General features: G+C 39.6%; 1 protein-coding gene across 1 annotated transcript in view; it reads right to left on the bottom strand.

Moving 5' to 3' along the window:
• The window catches only part of LOC128640796 (ubiquitin carboxyl-terminal hydrolase 24), a 152,644-nt gene that overhangs the window by 77,093 nt on the left and 53,194 nt on the right, over window positions 1-22,357 (bottom strand). The window contains exons 12-13 of the mRNA XM_053693216.1: window positions 22,044-22,147; window positions 16,076-16,183 (exon numbers count right to left, since the gene is read on the bottom strand). Of these exons, the coding sequence (XP_053549191.1) occupies window positions 16,076-16,183; window positions 22,044-22,147 (212 nt within the window). The remainder of the gene's footprint in view (window positions 1-16,075; window positions 16,184-22,043; window positions 22,148-22,357) is intronic.

Here is a 22,357-nt window from a genome sequence, read left to right as displayed (position 1 = left end):
TAATTGATACTTTGTGGTTAACTGGTTTATGTTAGTTGCTGTGGAAGAATTGTGTTCCTCTATCAAGGCGACTTATCTTTGAGTGAAGAGACATCTTTATGGAGATCTTTATACAGAGCTCTTACTTCCTGCATGACCACCTTTATATCTTCTTTGGACAACAGTAAGTTTAGGTCAGCTTTAGTAACAGTCAGTGGTTCGCAGATCAGGTGTATATAGCTGGGCTGCTACAGTTTGCTGCCTGTTCTCTGCAGTGTTAGGTGATGGGGAAGTATGTGCCTCAGTGGGTTTTAAATAATGTCCCTTGTTTTAGTGGCAGAGCTTTTCTCCATCTTCTGGAGTTTCTTGTTTGGCATATCTAATGTGTATGCCCTGTTGAGTTGAAAAAGGAAAGTCTCTTATATTTTGATTTGAAAGCTAGGAGTAGGGTGTTGATTTCAGGTCTATACTGCCTTGCATCACACCGTTTGAGGAGGATGGGTGGATAAATAGGGGACACTCTTGCAATGCTTATTTTATTATATATGACAGTGGTAATTCCAATCGTTTTCAGTGTATTTTTTTATTACCGCTGCAGGCCTCAGCCCTCATTTATTTAAGTGCGTCACTCCTACCTTTGATGGAAAGTATAGAAGGGCGACTCCTAGTGCAAATCAGTGAAGTATTCTTAACCCGTGTAACCACCCTGAGGCATAAGGGTACTCACGTTTAGAAAAGCACCCAATGGTGCAAATGACACAAACTGGACTATTATAGTGGCCCAGTACACATAACCATTGGTCTCCAAGGTGTGTTGGCTACAAGATATCTTAGGTGTGCAAAAAGTGGCAATCATTTCAAAGAGACTCCAAAAAGTGCTTGGTGAAATAAAGATATTTTATATTTAAAAGTACAAAAATACAGTACAATGGTTAAAAACAACAGTACTATTTGCTACGCGTTTCTCAGCATCTACCGCGCTGTTTCTTCAGGCATGTAATACTGTCAGCACTCTGAGTCTCATATAAACCCTCTCGCTACCAATCATGAACAAACAACTTCCCTATTACACAGGTGGCTAATTAGCACGCTGTATACTGGACTGCAATAGCTATTATACAAATCTAAAACTGAATACCTTTTACAGACATTATGGTCCCCCACATAGACCTGCGCCATGCACAAACCTCTTACGATTGGTCTCTCTTGCTTATGTTTGAAACCTTTTAGCATTAGTAAGTCTAATTTGTGATTGTTTATTTTTTATTAATTCCTTATGCACACATCAATTGTAAAATGTCTAATTGCTAAACGAATATATGGGCCTCGATTATGTGTTGTATAATTTTTGACAGCAGGCCGCGACATTACATATATGTCAATACTGTATGTCTATAAACAATTAGGATTTTATGCGGTCCAATATATTAGACCATTCTTTCGCTTCTCTTATGTGGGGGATCATAATGTCTGTAAATGTTTAGTTTTAGATTATATTATATTAATTTGTATAATATCTATTGGAGTCCAGTATACAGCGTGCTAATTAGCTACCTGTGTAATACGGAGGTTGTTTGTTCATGATTGGTAGTGAGAGGGTTTATATGAGACTCAGAGTGCTGACAGTATTACATGCCTGAAGAAACGGTGCAGTAGACGCAGAGAAACGCGTAGCAAATAGTACTGTTGTTTTTAAACATTGTACTGTATTTTTGTACTTTAAAATATATTTTTATTCCACCAAGCACTTTTTGGAGTCTCTTTGAAATGATTGCACTTTTTTGCACACCTAAGATCTCTTGGAGCCAACATGCCTGGGAGACCAATGGTTATGTGTACTGGGCCACTATAATAGTCCAGTTTGTGTCATTTGCACCATTGGGTGCTTTTCTAAACGTGAGTACCCTTATGCCTCAGGGTGGTTACACGGGTTAAGAATACCTCACTGATTTGCACTAGGAGTCGCCCTTCTATCCTTTCCATCATAGATATCTGAATCATGCATTGATTCTGGAAGGAGCAGCCCATCTTGGTGCACAGTTTGCTGGGACAGTGCAAGTACTCAGACCGTATTCCTAGGCACTATCTTTGCCGTCTCTTATTGGGAGTATATTTTTATAAATATTACTACATCATACCATTGATTGGCTACACTAGGAGGCACCCTTTTCTTTTTCTCTTCTGTCACTCCTACCTTGCTCTTGTAGTCGCTGGACCCCTGGGCCTTTTAGGGTTGTGGATGCAGTTTGTTATGCCAGAGCTCCTCTTGTCTACGAGTTGGCTTTTGTCTGCCGTTTTGTAGCTCCGTAGAGCAGTCTGTCTCTCACCGCCTCTGCTTTGCGTGGCGTAAAGTGGAGAGTGTCTCCTGCGTGTAATGGTGGTGCAGGGCTTCCAGCTCACTGATGCGACTTTCTGCCTAGGGCAGATGCAGGCTCAGGATTCCCGTACAGCTGGCTCAGATCTGAGATCCTGTAGTCTAAGTGATGTCCGCCCTATGAGCAATTGGGCCCAGCGCCTGTAAGTTTTGTGCAGGGTGCGTTCCGGTCTGCTCCAAATCTGTGGCGTGCTCCTGCCCAACTCCCCATGCCTCGCCAATCCGATGCAGATCCCTTAAGTTTACCCAAGGGTGTAATGCAGTTTTTTTTAGCAGCTACATGCTCTATTTAAGCCTTTTTTGTGCCACCGAGCCTAAGAGCTCTATCATTGAGCAACCATTCGGCTCTGTGGCTAGGCTCCGCCCCCAATAATTGATACTTTGTAATCTGGCAGTCTGCTAAACTTTGTTGTGTGGGCTTGAAAAATATCAGCTCACATTAGATTATATACAAAGTTTCAGAAACTGTTAGAAACGTTTAAGCATAGCGTGTATGCCTGATGCATTAAGTAGTACAGAAACAAAAGAACGGAGCACCAGCCGGTGATTAAAAATCCAAATGTATTCAGTATCTATTAAAAACAGGATACCAAAGGTATATAATACAAACTAGTAGGAAGTCAGCAAGACACAGCTGACGCATTTCGGCCCTCGGCCGTAGTCAAAGCTGATATTTCTAAAAAGCTAAAACTGCCATTTATAGCATTAAACTGATTCCTATTGGTTAATTGATTTCAATTATCTGTTTCTATTGAAATTCAGTGTTTTGACCCAATATAGATAAACCTTTAGCCTTAACATGGGATTAACCTATTATTTTAGACTAAGATGTTAATTACTACATGTCATTACAAATTTATCTCAAGGGACATTGTGTGAATACTGAACATATCCTAACACATTTAGCTGTACAGACTACACATCTGCTCTGTCTAGAGCGAGGTGCTTCGACCTCTATCAAAAGACAATATAATACTATATACTTGGAACAGCATATGACAATTGAAATGTAAAAATCACAAATTCACATTTTTATAATATCTCTTGAACACAGATTGCTTTTTGACACCCATAATCCCATTTATGAGTGATTTATATGTTCAAAGTAACGAATTTCTAGACCTCCGAAACATAATTGATTTATTTTAAATAAGACCTATGAATACCCATATAGCTTTTCTCTTTATTTGGGGATAGATCTATTTTAAGATAGAAGTGTACAATCTTATAATTAGGTTAATTCCTTCAAATATGCTACATTATGGAGCAGATGTCAAAAACTACTGCCAGAAATTAATCGGGGCATAATCTGAATTTAGCCCTTCTGGGCATCTGGTTTTTAATTTAAAAATCCAGAAGACCTCCTGACTTGCCAGCAGTTTTTCCCTATCCCCTCCTCTGTGTGGACTCCGCACTTTTACCATGTACCTGGGTAAAGTGTTGTACCAAAGGGGTACTGGCAGTACCACTTCTAATGCTGGACAGGTGTTACCTGACCCTAGATCTCACCTCACGGGTAGTAAGGCCCACATATTGTTTGTCACAAACTATACAAGTTATCAAATAAATGACAAATGTGGACCTACAGTTTATACATGACCGTTTCTGAAAGGTCTGTCCTGTCACCGATCTAAAACTCTCTCCAATTTCTACTTTCTCACAGGCTACACAAGTGATATTAAGGCACTTGTACATGCCTTGAGAGGCTAGCCAAGAAGATTCTCTCCGAACTTTTGTAGGGAGTTTAGTTGGAGCTACTATATTCCCTATAGTCTTATGTCGTTTGTATGCAAATTTGCAATTTTTTGAGGTCGATTCCATCAGTCCATCCTCGGCCCTTAGAATTGGGAGGTGTTTTTTTATCTTTAGAGCAAATGTAGAAGACAGCACCAAAGTGTATGTGGCTTGTGGGGCACTGAACCCAGGATCTGCCTTATTCTGCAAACTCTCCAAGCAAACAAAAATATGTTCCAGCCTCCAGTAGTTTAAAAGACCTTTATTCTCTCATAAGCTAGGGTCTTAAGTAAAAAACACTAAATAACAATATTTTTTTACTTAAGACCCTAGCTTATGAGAGAATAAAGGTCTTTTAAACTACTGGAGGCTGGAACAGGTGTTTTTTTTTTATCACATCACAGATTTGGTTGTATTGTTCAGAGTAGTCGGTAATGAACAGGATGTCCCCCCCCCTAATTTGTCTATTCTTAACTGATGGATACTTGGGTTTCAACCAATATGAATCAGTTTAATGCTATAAATGGCGGTTTTAGCTTTTTAGATATATCAGCGTCGACTACGGCCCAGGGCCAAAATGCGTCAGCTGTGTCTAACTGACTTCCTACTAGTTTGTATTATATACCTTTGGTATCCTGTTTTTAATAGATACTGAATACATTTGGATTTTTAATCACCAGCTGGTGCTCCGTTCTTTTGTTTCTGTACTGCCTAAGACCGACCCTACTCATGTGCAGCACAGCCGGTGTTCTTCCAATCCCGAAAATCGCTCCAGAGAAATTATCCTAAGGAGCCAACCCGGCAACGGACCAATCACAGAGGAGCCAGTCTCACAAACCTCCGCTGACGTCCTGTCTTGAATCTTCTGCTATTGGCCAACGTCTTCTCTTGGATCGTTCTTTATTGGCTAGCGTGTATCGGGGGGCAGAGTAGTTTCCATAGAGGCCAGAATACACAGAGGAGCTCATTGAGGAGGCGAATTCTAGACACGCCGTGGAGTGAATAGCACACAGCGCACCTGTGGGCACTCGGTACTGAGAATGGTTGACAAAATCGAGTGAGCCCGCTAAATACCGCTCTACCCTCCAGAAGCTTCACAACACGGTGAGGTAAGCCTCAATAAATCCTGTGTTAGCCTCAATATTATGGAACTCCATGCTGTGACTTTGCTATTGCACATGTCCTTTCTTTATTAGTACATAAATAAACTCTACATATTATCCCATATCCGACGATATATATTTCAAACCGACAGTAATTCTTTGGATGTGGTGTACATTGATGTATTAAGTGCTAACACTATTATATGCTAAATAACTGGGAATGATTGGATGATATAAGTGGAAAGCGAATTATTTGTTAAATTGTTATAATTAATATAAGTATGCTGAGGTATAGATTGTTTATCAGGTAAAATATCACCAATACCCACAACTTAGACAAAACGTTTCCTTATCTGAACATAATACGGCACAAGCTCATGGCCACTTTTTAACCCTTTCTGATCTCTTTACTTTGTATCCACCCGTTAGCGATGTTGCAGTAGGGTATTAAGGAGATTTAACCGTCTTTTCAGATGGTATAAAGGAACTGTAAATCATTTCTCTCTCTCTTCTTTTGAGAATTTTAATGGTTATCAAAGTATGAATTTTATTTATTTCGTAAAAATACACTCCACACCTACTATATTGTTGTAAATTACTATGCTCAATTATACATAGTAGAGTTAAATATCCCTGAATTGTTTTAATATTTAGCATAAGCCCCTTATTGCTGACACTGCTGATGCCACCTATAATGCCGCCTGAGTCACAGCTGATTAACAGACTAACCCCCTGTTAGATCTTCTTAGCAGCCCTAGTATGGGCAACAGAGAGGGAGTAATGCACGCCACCAGAGCGCACAGCACTAACAGCCCGAGGGCTCATTGTAATATAGGAGCACAGTCTGATCCGGTTCCCAAATAAAGGCTTTGCCCAGAATCTGAACCTTGGATAAATTAAAACATATCAGAACTGATAAAAGAAATACCCCCGATAGTAAAGGAGGGGAAAAAACTGACAGAAATAACACCCTGAGTATTCATAACCTGCACAATGACTCAAGAAGTGTGCAAATAAGTATCCCTCCTACGTATATCAAAAAAAGGTATATGAACAAACACTGTAAAGAGTCCATAAATGCTGTGCCTCAAATACCTGTGAAAATGGACCGTGCATGGATAAAAAGTGTGAAGGCCTAATATCGCCATGATATCCGTTCCCCACACACCATAAAGCCTGGTCCTTTCTGTAGATTTGACCGGCAATGGACGCGTCAATATCCCTGTTTCTGGCAGAAAACCAGATAGCTGCTCTGCCACAACTTTTCCCAAACTAGTGTGTGTGTGTGTATATATATATATATATATATATATATATATATATATATATATATATATATATATATATATATATATATATATATATATATATATATATATATATATATATATATATATATATATATATATATATATATAAATAAAAAAGTATACAAACCTCTCCTGAGGGTAGCAGGTCCCACTAGGTCCCTAATTATTCCAGTCCTTCCTCCATGCTATGCAAACAATTTATGTAAGAACTTACCTGATAAATTAATTTCTTTCATATTGGCAAGAGTCCATGAGCTAGTGACGTATGGGATATACAATCCTACCAGGAGGGGCAAAGTTTCCCAAACCTCAAAATACCTATAAATACACCCCTCACCACACCCACAATTCAGTTTAACGAATAGCCAAGCAGTGGAGTGATAAAGTAAGGAGTAGAAAAGCATACAAAGAGAGGAACTGGAAAATAATTGTGCTTTTACATAAAAAATCATAACCACCATAAAAAGGGTGGGCCTCATGTACTCTTGCCAATATGAAAGAAATGAATCGGGTAAGTTCTTACATAAATTATGTTTTCTTTCATGTAATTGGCAAGAGTCCATGAGCTAGTGACGTATGGGATAGAAATACCCAAGATGTGGAAGTCCACAGAAAAGTCACTAGAGAGGGAGGGATAAAATAACAGCTATTTCCACTGAGAAATTAAATCCACACAATAATTAAGTTTTTCTCAAAAAACTCAAATCAAACGCAGTAGAATCAAACTGAAACAGCTGCCTGAAGAACTTTTTCTACCAAAGACTGCTTCAGAAGAAGCAAATACATCAAAGAAGACCAAATTACTGATTTGAAAATTTGATCAACCTAAGCTTCATTCTGAAAAATACCAAGAAAAGGCGACTGAGCTTAGCACTGAGGCGGAGCCTGCCCTACCTCGAAATAACCCTTGAAAAACAAAAGCTTTAATCAGGATGCCAAAGAAATGGCAGAGGCTTCCTAACCTTTTCTGGAACCAGAAAAATAGCAGATAGCCTAGAAGTCTTCTGAAATCCTAGTAACCTCGATATAGAATTATAAAGTTCTTACCACATCCAAAGAATGTAAAGAACTCTCAAAGAATTATTCAGGATTAGGACACAAAGGGACAACGTATTCTCTACTAATGTTGTTTAAATTCCCAACCTTAGGAAAAAAAAGAAGTCCACAAAACAACTTATCTAGATGAAAAAATCAGATAAGGAGACACACAAGAGAGCTGATAAATCAGAAACTCAAATAGCAGAGAGATAGTCAAAAGAAACAACACTTTCCAAGAAAGTAGATAATCTTTAAACCAAATAAGACTCCAAAAAGGAGAAATTAATAAATGAACAGGCTTGATACCAACCAAAGCCTGAACAAAACAGTGAATATCAGGAAGTTAAAATTTGCAGACAAACTTATCCAAACCATCCTGAAAAATTGTAAAATCTTAAGATTTCTAAAAGAATACCAAGAGAATTTATGAGAAGAACACTATAAAATATAGGTTTCCCAAACCTGATAATATACATGTTCCTTGACACAGACTTGACAGACATGTTCCTTGACACAGACTTATTTATAAGCCTGCAACATAGCGATAAAAAAAACGAAAAACCTCTATGACTCAACACTAATCAATTTCCATACCCCGAAATTAGTAATTTGAGATCCCGATGGAAAAATAGTCCCTAAAACAAGAGGGCTGGCAAAAGAGAAGCTGCCAATGATGGCAACTGTTCATCCGAACAGGATCCACATACCAAACCTGTGAGGCCATGCTGAAGCTATCAGAAACACATGACACTGTTCCAATATGATCTTGAAAATCACCTTTGGAAGAAAAAAGAAGATGTAGTCAGGTTGAAAAACCAAGACACTGCTTATGGATCCACCATCTCCACCTTAGGACCCCTGTACCTGAGAAGGTACCTGGGAAATTAAGAAAAAAACATCTGTATACACCACTCTCCCAGATGCAAAGACTGACGGCGGAGATAATCCACCTCCCAAATGTCTAAAATCGTAGAAAATAGACAGGAAATGAATTCCATCTAAGAACGTATTCAAGATACCTCTTAATTGCTAAGGAACTACAAGTCCCTATTGTTGATTGACATATACCACAGTTATGATATTGAATGTCTGAAAGCAAAAAAATGATAAAGTTCTTTCATAAGAGAGGCCAAGCCTGAAAGAGCTCTGAAAAATAGCACGGAGTTCCAAAATATCGATTGGAAACCTTGCCTCTTGAAGTTTCTAAACCTCTTATGCTGTCAAAAGACCCTCAGACAGCCTGTAAGACTTGCATCCATTAAGAATATAGTTCAGGAAGGATAAACAAAAGGAGGCCCCCTTAATAAAAGGATGATAGACTAATCACCAAAACAGAGAGAGTAGAGTGTTAGGATTTAAAAATATCAATTGTGATATTTAAAAACAAACCTCGTATCATTGATTCAGTATGCAAATCAAAAAGAGATCTCAGATAAACAAGCAAAGCGAACCACGCCCGATGCTGCAGTTATGAGACCTAACAACTTCCATGCACATAGCCACTGAAATAAATTTTTTATACTGTAAGTTAGACAGGCTAATGCCACTTACACTTGATTTTTGTCCGATAAAGACATGAACACTTGTCTGAGGAATCACAAAACTCTTAGGTAAATTAAATCCTCTAACCATGTCTTGAAGAAACAAAACTTAGTTGATTCATAAGGGATTCCACATAAAGAAAAGTACATGTGTTTGAATACTGCTCTTTCATATGTATGTATTGAGTATTAAAAAAGCGCGTCTAATCACCCGTAAGGGACTCAAGATGCTGCTCAATTAATCAACCTTGGAAGGATGAAAGGCTGAATGGACCTCGCCGGGAATCGAACCTGCAACCCTCAAGTTGGACAGAGCTCAGTCACAGTGCATTAGCATGCTGAGCTATCTGTGACTTTAATAAAAGAAAAGTTTAAGCTAATACCAAGATATCATCCAGATAAGGAAGCCCCACAATACCCTACTGTCTGAAGACAGAAAGAAGGGTACAAAGAACCTTTGAAAAGATTCATAAAGCTGTGACTAAACCTAAAGGAAAAGCGACAAATTGGTAAAGCTTAAAAGAAAATCTCAGAAACCACAAGTGGTCTGAATGTAATAAAATATCAGGATAAACATCCTAAAAAATGAAGTGGACATGAAATGGCCTTAACAAAAAGGCATAATAGTCCTTATAATCGCCAACTTAAAAGTGGAGACTAACAAAACAATAAAAAAGTCTTCATATCCAAGAATGGACTGAATAAACCTCTCTTCTTAGAGACAAAGAATAGAATTGAAATAGAAACCCAAATCCTGTTCCTGAAAACAAATTCACAGAGTGTACTGAGAAAGAAAGATTCTTCCCATAGAAGGTCTCATTCTAGAAATCTATTCAAACTCTAAGAATAATATAGAATTTGGACTGAGTTCATCCAAAAACAATTTAAACCGCCCCTCACCAGAAGGATTGGTTTGAGAACCGCACCTTCATGCAGTCTAATAACTATTAATTATATAGCGTTTTACTCCCAGAAGGATACAAAAAAACGCTTCTTCAGTGCTTACACTCGGAGTTAAAGTGAAGGTAAAGTTTTTTCATTAAAAATGGATATGTATAATCCTTTTACAATCTCCAATGCAGTCGCTATGGTTTTTTTTAAATAAACTTATTTTTGACCGTATTTATCTACCTACATTTTTCTTATCGTAGCCATCAGAATCTCCTCCCATACAGCATTTCCGGGTTTCTGATACTTTGACGTATAGAGCGGTCCCACCCGCTCTATACGTGTAAACTAAGCTCGTGCACATCGAGCGTCTAATAACCGCGCATGCGCATTCCAAATTCTCTGTCACCATTGCGCATGCGTTAATCGTTAATGGACGCGCTCGCATTGCAAGTAGACAATACAAATAGTTGAGCATGCGCATAATTAACCATCCCCTGATGACGTCAATTGACGGCCGCCTAACGGCCAAAGAATCAATTGGCTATCTAAACAACGTGATCGTTGTTTAGAAAAAAAAAAAAAAAAAACGGGTTGATTTTAGGATAGCAGAATCGGAGCAGATTATAAAAGATATGTAAGGTAATATTGAAAGATCGAAGTATTGATGAATGAACATGCTATTTATTTTGCATGATATATTCATTTATTTGTAGCAGACTCATTAACTTTACCTTCACTTTAACCAAATTAGCAGCTGATAAAAACAGTAGTTATTATTACCCAAATAAATGGAATAAAATAAATTGACCTCAAAGTCCAAAGGGCTGTATTAACCCTGCCGGGAAATGAATATATGACCCTTGGGTCTAGAACAATAGTTTGTAGTCAGGACATTCACCAACTGATCTACATCACCGGACTAAAAGTAGGGCAGAAAAAAACTCTAAACCTCCAAAAATAATGGAGATAATAGAAATCAAAATAAATTATTATCCTAACAAGAGAGATAATAAAATGTATTTGAAATTTAATAATAGATATAGTAAACATAATTAAATGAATACATCTAAAGTAAATAAACAGAGTTATATACTTAAGAATCTGAAAAATGCTTATGCTAACTGTTCAACAAAGGATGAGAGAACAGTAATGTCAGCGACAGATAAAGCTGAGCTAAAAACAAAAACATAATTTATGCTTACCTGATAAATTCCTTTCTTCTGTTGTGTGATCAGTCCACGGGTCATCATTACTTCTGGGATATAACTCCTCCCCAACAGGAAATGCAAGAGGATTCACCCAGCAGAGCTGCATATAGCTCCTCCCCTCCACGTCAGTCCCAGTCATTCGACCAAGAATCAACGAGAAAGGAGTAACCAAGGGTGAAGTGGTGACTGGAGTATAATTTAAAAGATATTTACCTGCCTTAAAACAGGGCGGGGCCGTGGACTGATCACACAACAGAAGAAAGGAATTTATCAGGTAAGCATAAATTATGTTTTCTTCTGTTATGTGTGATCAGTCCACGGGTCATCATTACTTCTGGGATACCAATACCAAAGCAAAAGTACACGGATGACGGGAGGGATAGGCAGGCTCATTATATAGAAGGAACCACTGCCTGAAGAACCTTTCTCCCAAAAATAGCCTCCGAAGAAGCAAAAGTGTCAAATTTGTAAAATTTGGAAAAAGTATGAAGCGAAGACCAAGTTGCAGCCTTGCAAATCTGTTCAACAGAGGCCTCATTCTTAAAGGCCCAAGTGGAAGCCACAGCTCTAGTGGAGTGAGCTGTAATTCTTTCAGGAGGCTGCTGACCAGCAGTCTCATAGGCTAAACGTATTATGCTACGAAGCCAAAAAGAGAGAGAGGTAGCAGAAGCTTTTTGACCTCTCCTCTGTCCAGAATAAACGACAAACAGGGAAGAAGTTTGGCGAAAATCTTTAGTTGCCTGCAAGTAGAACTTGAGGGCACGAACTACATCCAGATTGTGTAGAAGACGTTCCTTCTTTGAAGAAGGATTTGGACACAAGGATGGAACAACAATCTCTTGATTGATATTCCTGTTAGTGACCACCTTAGGTAAGAACCCAGGTTTAGTACGCAGAACTACCTTGTCTGAGTGAAAAATCAGATAAGGAGAATCACAATGTAAGGCTGATAACTCAGAGACTCTTCGAGCCGAGGAAATAGCCATTAAAAACAGAACTTTCCAAGATAACAATTTTATATCAATGGAATGAAGGGGTTCAAATGGAACACCCTGTAAAACGTTAAGAACTAAGTTTAAACTCCATGGCGGAGCAACAGCTTTAAACACAGGCTTGATCCTAGCTAAAGCCTGACAAAAAGCCTGGACGTCTGGATTTTCTGACAGACGCCTGTGTAACAAGATGGACAGAGCTGAAATCTGTCCCTTTAATGAACTAGCTGATAAACCCTTTTCTAACCCTTCTTGTAGAAAAGACAATATCCTAGAGATCCTAACCTTACTCCAGGAGTAATGTTTGGATTCGCACCAGTATAGGTATTTACGCCATATTTTATGGTAAATCTTTCTGGTAACAGGCTTCCTAGCCTGTATCAGGGTATCAATAACCGACTCAGAAAAACCACGTTTTGATAAAATCAAACGTTCAATTTCCAAGCAGTCAGCTTCAGAGAAGTTAGATTTTGATGTTTGAATGGACCCTGTATCAGAAGGTCCTGTCTTAGAGGTAGAGACCAAGGCGGACAGGATGACATGTCCACTAGATCTGCATACCAAGTCCTGCGTGGCCATGCAGGCGCTATTAGAATCACTGATGCTCTCTCCTGTTTGATTTTGGCAATCAATCGAGGAAGCAGCGGAAAGGGTGGAAACACATAAGCCATCCCGAAGTTCCAAGGTGCTGTCAAAGCATCTATCAGAACCGCTCCCGGATCCCTGGATCTGGACCCGTAGCGAGGAAGTTTGGCGTTCTGGCGAGACGCCATGAGATCTATCTCTGGTTTGCCCCAACGTCGAAGTATTTGGGCAAAGACCTCCGGATGAAGTTCCCACTCCCCCGGATGAAAAGTCTGGCGACTCAAGAAATCCGCCTCCCAGTTCTCCACTCCCGGGATGTGGATTGCTGACAGGTGGCAAGAGTGAGACTCTGCCCAGCGAATTATCTTTGATACTTCCACCATTGCTAGGGAGCTTCTTGTCCCTCCCTGATGGTTGATGTAAGCTACAGTCGTGATGTTGTCCGACTGAAACCTGATGAACCCCCGAGTTGTTAATTGGGGCCAAGCTAGAAGGGCATTGAGAACTGCTCTCAATTCCAGAATGTTTATTGGAAGGAGACTCTCCTCCTGATTCCATAGTCCCTGAGCCTTCAGAGAATTCCAGACAGCGCCCCAACCTAGTAGGCTGGCGTCTGTTGTTACAATTGTCCAGTCTGGCCTGCTGAATGGCATCCCCCTGGACAGGTGTGGCCGATGAAGCCACCATAGAAGAGAATTTCTGGTCTCTTGATTCAGATTCAGAGTATAATCACCATAGTCCTCTCACACATCCTATCTAGTCGTTGGGTGCAAGAGAATGACTGGGACTGACGTGGAGGGGAGGAGCTATATGCAGCTCTGCTGGGTGAATCCTCTTGCATTTCCTGTTGGGGAGGAGTTATATCCCAGAAGTAATGATGACCCGTGGACTGATCACACATAACAGAAGAAAAGTATGTGAATATGCTCTACTAAGGTTATATTCAAATTCTAAAGAATCCTGAAAACAAGTACCAATTTCCATAGAAATAGTAGTGCAGTCCCAAGAGGGAATCAGAATAACCATTCTCTAGAATATAATACAGATAGTATATTGAATAGGAAAAAACCTCAAAAGCAAAAATGTCAAAATCCAGATTTGAAAATGATTATTAACATAGTTAATAGGAGGACTAGACTCCTAAAAGATATAAATTGAAACATTTCCTTAAAGAACAAAAAAATGTTCAAATGAAAAATAAGGAGAATTTTCAACAAACTGTCTGATACAGGATCCTTTGAGCCAAAGAAACATTCATCAGTAGAAAAAAACTTAAGTATGCTGTTGGTCAGAACAAAATTAATTAAAATAATTTTGAAAAGACCTTGTAAGTTTACTTTAAGGCATAATAGCAGTCATAACCTTTTATGATATAAGCAAAAACATGTGATGTTTGCAGATGAAATCAAGTACATGAACTGAATATGTAAAAAACAGTAAATGTCAATGTACATGTAGAAACATTGCTAGCATAAAACATAATACATAAATGCTAATTAATTGAGCTCAAGAAATAACAGCTTAAAAAATGTAAAGAACACACTTAGCTTTGTAGAATTGTTTTCCAGGGCATCATAGTTTCTACAGTAACATCAGAGTCAGGATCAGAATGAGACATCTCGCAAAATGTGACAGAAAAAGAAAAATAACATTAGGCAAAATATTTAATTTCCACACTAACAGTTTCAGTAGAGAAAAACAAAAGCAAGCATAAAAGCTTTCAAAGTTCATGAAAACAGCGAGCAATAGAGGGAGAGGGTAAAATAACTAAAACTTTGGCACCAAGAATGACGTAAAACGCAAATACAAGTTAAAAAATTTTTGCGCAAAACACCAGGAAATGACAACTCGTGTCAAACGTGATTTCACGCCAAAATAACTAGCGTCAACGATGCAGGAAATGACTAAATTTGCACCATCAAAGGCGCAATTTCGTGCCAAAAATTACGCAATAAAAAAAAAAAGCATTTTGCGCCTTCACGTGACTAGATTTACCCGAGAAAAAAAAAGAAAGTCAAATTAGAAAAAGACTGAACCCCAGGTAAGAAAAAAAGTTTAAAAACTTCCCAAACATGATTCCTATACTGAAACTGTTTAGACTGCAAAAGGGAAATACACATAGACCTGACTCATAGCAAATATAAGTAGAATACATATATTTAAAAATGTATATTAATACATAAAGCGCCAAACCGTAGCTGAGAGTGTCTTAAATAATGATACATACTTACTAAAAGACACCCATCCACATATAGCAGATAGCCAAACCAGTAGTGAAAACTATCAGTAGAGGTAATGGTATATAAGAGTATATCGTCAATCTGAAAAGGGAGGTAGGAGATGAATCCCTACGACCGATAACAGAGAACCCTTGAAAAGATTTCCCGCAAGAGAAACCATAAAATCAATAGGCGATACTCTCTTCAAATCACTCTGACAAACACTGTACTCTGGAATTGGGCTTCAGAATGCTTAGAAGCGCTTATCATAGAAAAAATCATAAAAATCAAGCACAAACTAACTTCACCACCTCCATAGGAGGCAAAGTTTGTAAAACTAAATTGTGGGTGTGGTGAGGGGTGTGTTTATAGGCATTTTGAGGTTTCGGAAACTTTGCCCCTCCTGGTAGGATTGTATTTCCCATACGTCACTAGCTCATGGACTCATGCCAATCACATGAAAGAAATATATATAAAGGACTTGCCCTCCAGGGTCTTCACCTGTGGAGCAGTCACAGCACGTCTAGGTCTGTTAGCCTCATCCAACCGCTGACAGGGACCTGAAGATACAAGAAAAGCAGAGTAACCAACCCTGGTTTTCTATATAGGGATTAGCATAAATTGTTGGAGGGAAAGCAAGGACTACCTCACCGACCTGCGACAGCTAATAGCCACCATAAATCTTACTAAAGAGGGTTACATGGACACAGCATTGCCCCAATCCTTGCTTGCAGGGAAACTACCCATTAAAGAATTAAATGCTTGATTTTCTTCAGACACTATCTTCGCACACCTCGTATGATGTACAAAGGCAAAGGATTACTGGGGATTATGGAAGTGGGAGGGATACTTAAAGCTTTTGCTGGGGTGTTCTTTGCCTCCTCCTGGTGGCCAGGAGTTGAATTCCCACTATTAGAATGGATTTGTGGACTCTCCATGCCATTGGAAAGAAAAGTAGAACATTGTTAAAAGCACAGATGCAAAACCGCTGCTCCAGATAAGTGCATGTTTCTAAACTTACTAGGGTATCAGCAAATAGTATTTTATTTTTGTTTCTAATAAATGAGCTAACAAGACTAAGATAACAAAAAAAACACAAACCTTTTGAATAAGCACAAAAAGATGATTGAGCTGGTCTGAATTGAACTTGACTGCTGCTGCAGCAATAATGGAATGAATATTTTCAATCACAGTTGAAGGTTGTCCTGACTGCAATAATAAAAATAAAAAGAATTAAAAAAAAAAAAAAGACACAAAGCTGTAAGGTCATCTTAAAGGACCAGTCAATATAGTTGATTTGCATAATCAATAAAATGCATGCTAAAAAAAATACAACACTTAGTCTGAACTTCAAATGAGTAATAGATTTGACCCGACTGTCCATTTAAGGAAATATTTTCTTAGTTGTCTTTAAAAACCAGAGGATTTTTTTTTTTTAGGAGTTAGTAGAGAGGCACAGTTGGCATATATATGTTAAAGGGACATTACACCGTAAATAAATGATACATATAAGCAAAGACTAGCCTAAGAATAAAATACATTGTGGTTGTTTAGTTTCATTTTTTTCTTACGCATACCTAGTTCATATGTTAGACACAATCTCTTTTTGTTTAATATAACGTTAATATTGCACAGATACCTTTACTATGAAACTTGCAAACAAATTAAATATGACCACCATCATAAAAGGCTGACAAAGTGTTTGGTCGTTAAAAAACAGAATTTATGTTTACCTGATAAATTACTTTCTCCAACGGTGTGTCCGGTCCACGGCGTCATCCTTACTTGTGGGATATTCTCTTCCCCAACAGGAAATGGCAAAGAGCCCAGCAAAGCTGGTCACATGATCCCTCCTAGGCTCCGCCTACCCCAGTCATTCGACCGACGTTAAGGAGGAATATTTGCATAGGAGAAACCATATGATACCGTGGTGACTGTAGTTAAAGAAAATAAATTATCAGACCTGATTAAAAAACCAGGGCGGGCCGTGGACCGGACACACCGTTGGAGAAAGTAATTTATCAGGTAAACATAAATTCTGTTTTCTCCAACATAGGTGTGTCCGGTCCACGGCGTCATCCTTACTTGTGGGAACCAATACCAAAGCTTTAGGACACGGATGAAGGGAGGGAGCAAATCAGGTCACCTAAATGGAAGGCACCACGGCTTGCAAAACCTTTCTCCCAAAAACAGCCTCAGAAGAAGCAAAAGTATCAAACTTGTAAAATTTGGTAAAAGTGTGCAGTGAAGACCAAGTCGCTGCCCTACATATCTGATCAACAGAAGCCTCGTTCTTGAAGGCCCATGTGGAAGCCACAGCCCTAGTGGAATGAGCTGTGATTCTTTCAGGAGGCTGCCGTCCGGCAGTCTCGTAAGCCAATCTGATGATGCTTTTAATCCAAAAAGAGAGAGAGGTAGAAGTTGCTTTTTGACCTCTCCTTTTACCAGAATAAACAACAAACAAGGAAGATGTTTGTCTAAAATCCTTTGTAGCATCTAAATAGAATTTTAGAGCGCGAACAACATCCAAATTGTGCAACAAACGTTCCTTCTTCGAAACTGGTTTCGGGCACAAAGAAGGCACTATCATCTCCTGGTTAATGTTTTTGTTAGAAAACAACTTTTGGAAGAAAACCAGGTTTAGTACGTAAAACCACCTTATCTGCATGGAACACCAGATAAGGAGGAGAACACTGCAGAGCAGATAATTCTGAAACTCTTCTGGCAGAAGAAATTGCAACCAAAAACAAAACTTTCCAAGATAATAACTTAATATCAACGGAATGTAAGGGTTCAAACGGAACCCCCTGAAGAACTGAAAGAACTAAGTTGAGACTCCAAGGAGGAGTCAAAGGTTTGTAAACAGGCTTGATTCTAACCAGAGCCTGAACAAAGGCTTGAACATCTGGCACAGCTGCCAGCTTTTTGTGGAGTAACACAGACAAGGCAGAAATCTGTCCCTTCAAGGAACTTGCAGATAATCCTTTCTCCAATCCTTCTTGAAGAAAGGATAGAATCTTAGGAATCTTTACCTTGTCCCAAGGGAATCCTTTAGATTCACACCAACAGATATATTTTTTCCATATTTTGTGGTAAATTTTTCTAGTTACAGGCTTTCTGGCCTGAACAAGAGTATCAATAACAGAATCTGAGAACCCTCGTTTTGATAAGATCAAGCGTTCAATCTCCAAGCAGTCAGCTGGAGTGAGACCAGATTCGGATGTTCGAACGGACCTTGAACAAGAAGGTCTCGTCTCAAAGGTAGCTTCCATGGTGGAGCCGATGACATATTCACCAGATCTGCATACCAAGTCCTGCGTGGCCACGCAGGAGCTATCAAGATCACCGACGCCCTCTCCTGATGGATCCTGGCTACCAGCCTGGGGATGAGAGGAAACGGCGGGAATACATAAGCTAGTTTGAAGGTCCAAGGTGCTACTAGTGCATCTACTAGAGTCGCCTTGGGATCCCTGGATCTGGACCCGTAGCAAGGAACCTTGAAGTTCTGACGAGAGGCCAGCAGATCCATGTCTGGAATGCCCCACAGTTGAGTAATTTGGGCAAAGATTTCCGGATGGAGTTCCCACTCCCCCGGATGTAATGTCTGACGACTCAGAAAATCCGCTTCCCAATTTTCCACTCCTGGGATGTGGATTGCAGACAGGTGGCAGGAGTGAGTCTCCGCCCATTGAATGATTTTGGTCACTTCTTCCATCGCCAGGGAACTCCTTGTTCCTCCCTGATGGTTGATGTACGCAACAGTCGTCATGTTGTCTGATTGAAACCGTATGAACTTGGCCTTTGCTAGCTGAGGCCAAGCCTTGAGAGCATTGAATATCGCTCTCAGTTCCAGAATATTTATCGGTAGAAGAGATTCTTCCCGAGACCAAAGACCCTGAGCTTTCAGGGATCCCCAGACTGCGCCCCAGCCCATCAGACTGGCGTCGGTCGTGACAATGACCCACTCTGGTCTGCGGAAGGTCATCCCTTGTGACAGGTTGTCCAGGGACAGCCACCAACGGAGTGAGTCTCTGGTCCTCTGATTTACTTGTATCTTCGGGGACAAGTCTGTATAGTCCCCATTCCACTGACTGAGCATGCACAGTTGTAATGGTCTTAGATGAATGCGCGCAAAAGGAACTATGTCCATTGCCGCTACCATCAAACCTATTACTTCCATGCACTGCGCTATGGAAGGAAGAGGAACGGAATGAAGTGTTTGACAAGAGTTTAGAAGTTTTGTTTTTCTGGCCTCTGTCAGAAAAATCCTCATTTCTAAGGAGTCTATTATTGTTCCCAAGAAGGGAACCCTCGTTGACGGAGATAGAGAACTCTTTTCTACGTTCACTTTCCATCCGTGAGATCTGAGAAAGGCCAGGACTATGTCCGTGTGAGCCTTTGCTTGAGGAAGGGACGACGCTTGAATCAGAATGTCGTCCAAGTAAGGTACTACTGCAATGCCCCTTGGTCTTAGCACCGCTAGAAGGGACCCTAGTACCTTTGTGAAAATCCTTGGAGCAGTGGCTAATCCGAAAGGAAGTGCCACGAACTGGTAATGCTTGTCCAGGAATGCGAACCTTAGGAACCGATGATGTTCCTTGTGGATAGGAATATGTAGATACGCATCCTTTAAATCCACCGTGGTCATGAATTGACCTTCCTGGATGGAAGGAAGAATTGTTCGAATGGTTTCCATTTTGAACGATGGAACCTTGAGAAACTTGTTTAGGATCTTGAGATCTAAGATTGGTCTGAACGTTCCCTCTTTTTTGGGAACTACGAACAGATTGGAGTAGAACCCCATCCCTTGTTCTCCTAATGGAACAGGATGAATCACTCCCATTTTTAACAGGTCTTCTACACAATGTAAGAATGCCTGTCTTTTTATGTGGTCTGAAGACAATTGAGACCTGTGGAACCTCCCCCTTGGGGGAAGCCCCTTGAATTCCAGAAGATAACCTTGGGAGACTATTTCTAGTGCCCAAGGATCCAGAACATCTCTTGCCCAAGCCTGAGCGAAGAGAGAGAGTCTGCCCCCCACCAGATCCGGTCCCGGATCGGGGTCCAACATTTCATGCTGTCTTGGAAGCAGTGGCAGGTTTCTTGGCCTGCTTTCCCTTGTTCCAGCCTTGCATTGGTCTCCAGGCTGGCTTGGCTTGAGAAGTATTACCCTCTTGCTTAGAGGACGTAGCACTTGGGGCTGGTCCGTTTCTACGAAAGGGACGAAAATTAAATTCACCAAAATTTCACCACAGTGTCTTAAAGCCTTAAAAGTATTGCACACCAAATTTGGAAGCTTTAACCCTTAAAATAACGGAACCGGAGCCGTTTTTAACTTTAACCCCTTTACAGTCCCTGGTATCTGCTTTGCTGAGACCCAACCAAGCCCAAAGGGGAATACGATACCAAATGACGCCTTCAGAAAGTCTTTTCTATGTATCAGAGCTCCTCACACATGCGACTGCATGTCATGCTTCTCAAAAACAAGTGCGCAATACCGGCGCGAAAATGAGGCTCTGCCTATGATTAGGGAAAGCCCCTAGAGAATAAGGTGTCTAAAACAGTGCCTGCCGATATTATTTTACAAAAATACCCAGATTAAATGATTCCTCAAGGCTAAATATGTGTAATATATGAATCGATTTAGCCCAGAAAATGTCTACAGTCTTAATAAGCCCTTGTGAAGCCCTTATTTACTGTCTGAATAAAAATGGCTTACCGGATCCCATAGGGAAAATGACAGCTTCCAGCATTACATCGTCTTGTTAGAATGTGTCATACCTCAAGCAGCAAAAGACTGCTCACTGTTCCCCCAACTGAAGTTAATTCCTCTCAACAGTCCTGTGTGGAACAGCCATGGATTTTAGTAACGGTTGCTAAAATCATTTTCCTCTTACAAACAGAAATCTTCATCTCTTTTCTGTTTCAGAGTAAATAGTACATACCAGCACTATTTTAAAATAACAAACTCTTGATTGAATAATAAAAACTACAGTTAAACACTAAAAAACTCTAAGCCATCTCCGTGGAGATGTTGCCTGTACAACGGCAAAGAGAATGACTGGGGTAGGCGGAGCCTAGGAGGGATCATGTGACCAGCTTTGCTGGGCTCTTTGCCATTTCCTGTTGGGGAAGAGAATATCCCACAAGTAAGGATGACGCCGTGGACCGGACACACCTATGTTGGAGAAAAAAAGTTAATATATGAAAAATTGAAATACGTAATGACATGATGTGAACAGGCAACTGAACAATAAAGCATTCAGACATTTTAGGCAGTTATCATCAATACTGAATTTGTTAGCTGAAATATTTTAGTTTTGCTTTGGCTGCAACATTTTTGCTTCAGTGAAGGTCTGAAAAAAGTTCACAAAACTTCCAGATGAAGGTCATCATAAAGTTCATTGGGTTAAAAACCTTTACTCGTATGTTTTTGTGCTTTTACCACAACAGAAGTAAAAACACCAGCAAACCCAGAAATACTGTGGGTGGTTTAAGTAATTAAGTGGGTTTTTTTATTGACCGAAATAGATTTGAAATTGAGGATGGAAAAAAGTCGCTTTAATGGGAATTCAAATCAATTGGAATTCAGGACAGTGAGAGACATCTAGATATTAAATTATAAAGCGACACTAAAATCAAAATGAATCTTTTATGGTTTAAAAAGCACATGCAATGAAAAAAGGTCAATTTACCTCTATCATAAAGTTTGTTTCGTCCTCTTGGGATCCTTTTTTTAAAGCGTAAACCTAGGTAAGTTCTGGAGCTTGCACGAGTCTTTAGCATTATATGGCAGCAGTGGCTAAAAGCATTGTTGTTAACACTGTGCAGTAAAGAGTTAAAAGCACACTCCTCAGCCTACCTAGGTTTACTCTTCAAACAAGGATACCAAGAGGATGAAGCAAATTTGATAATAGAAGTAAATTGTATTTAAAAAACAAATAAAAGACTGCACACTATCTTAATCATGAAACTTTAATTTTAACTTTACTGTCCATTAAAGTAACCGCAATAAATAGTGAAAATGAAATGGTATTTATTTTTTGTGAGAAAAAAAAACAACCCATACTTGTATTCTCCATATCTTAGAGAGTTCATCTAAAGATAATTTACTGCCAAGAAGTTCAATAATCCCCTTTATCCGGTCACAGTACTGGGCTTGGTCTATGTTTCCTAATTAAAGAGAAAGATGCAAATTAGAATAAAACCTGGAAGTTCTGCAAAACATTGAAGAGGTTAAAGCAATGGTTTAGAACCACAGTGTTGCAAGAGTTAAAAAGTTTTATTCTCAACACTTTTGGTTTTCATGAAAGCCGTCTGCTGGGTACAATTACAAGAGCATGGTTACTCCTCATTCAGCTGTTTCTCCTGTAGCAGCAGCTC

The sequence above is a fragment of the Bombina bombina genome, chromosome 10 (genome assembly GCF_027579735.1).
Source record: "Bombina bombina isolate aBomBom1 chromosome 10, aBomBom1.pri, whole genome shotgun sequence".
Classification (NCBI taxonomy): domain Eukaryota; kingdom Metazoa; phylum Chordata; class Amphibia; order Anura; family Bombinatoridae; genus Bombina; species Bombina bombina.
Note: the sequence above shows the minus strand (reverse complement) of the source record. Positions and strands in the feature narration are given on the sequence as shown.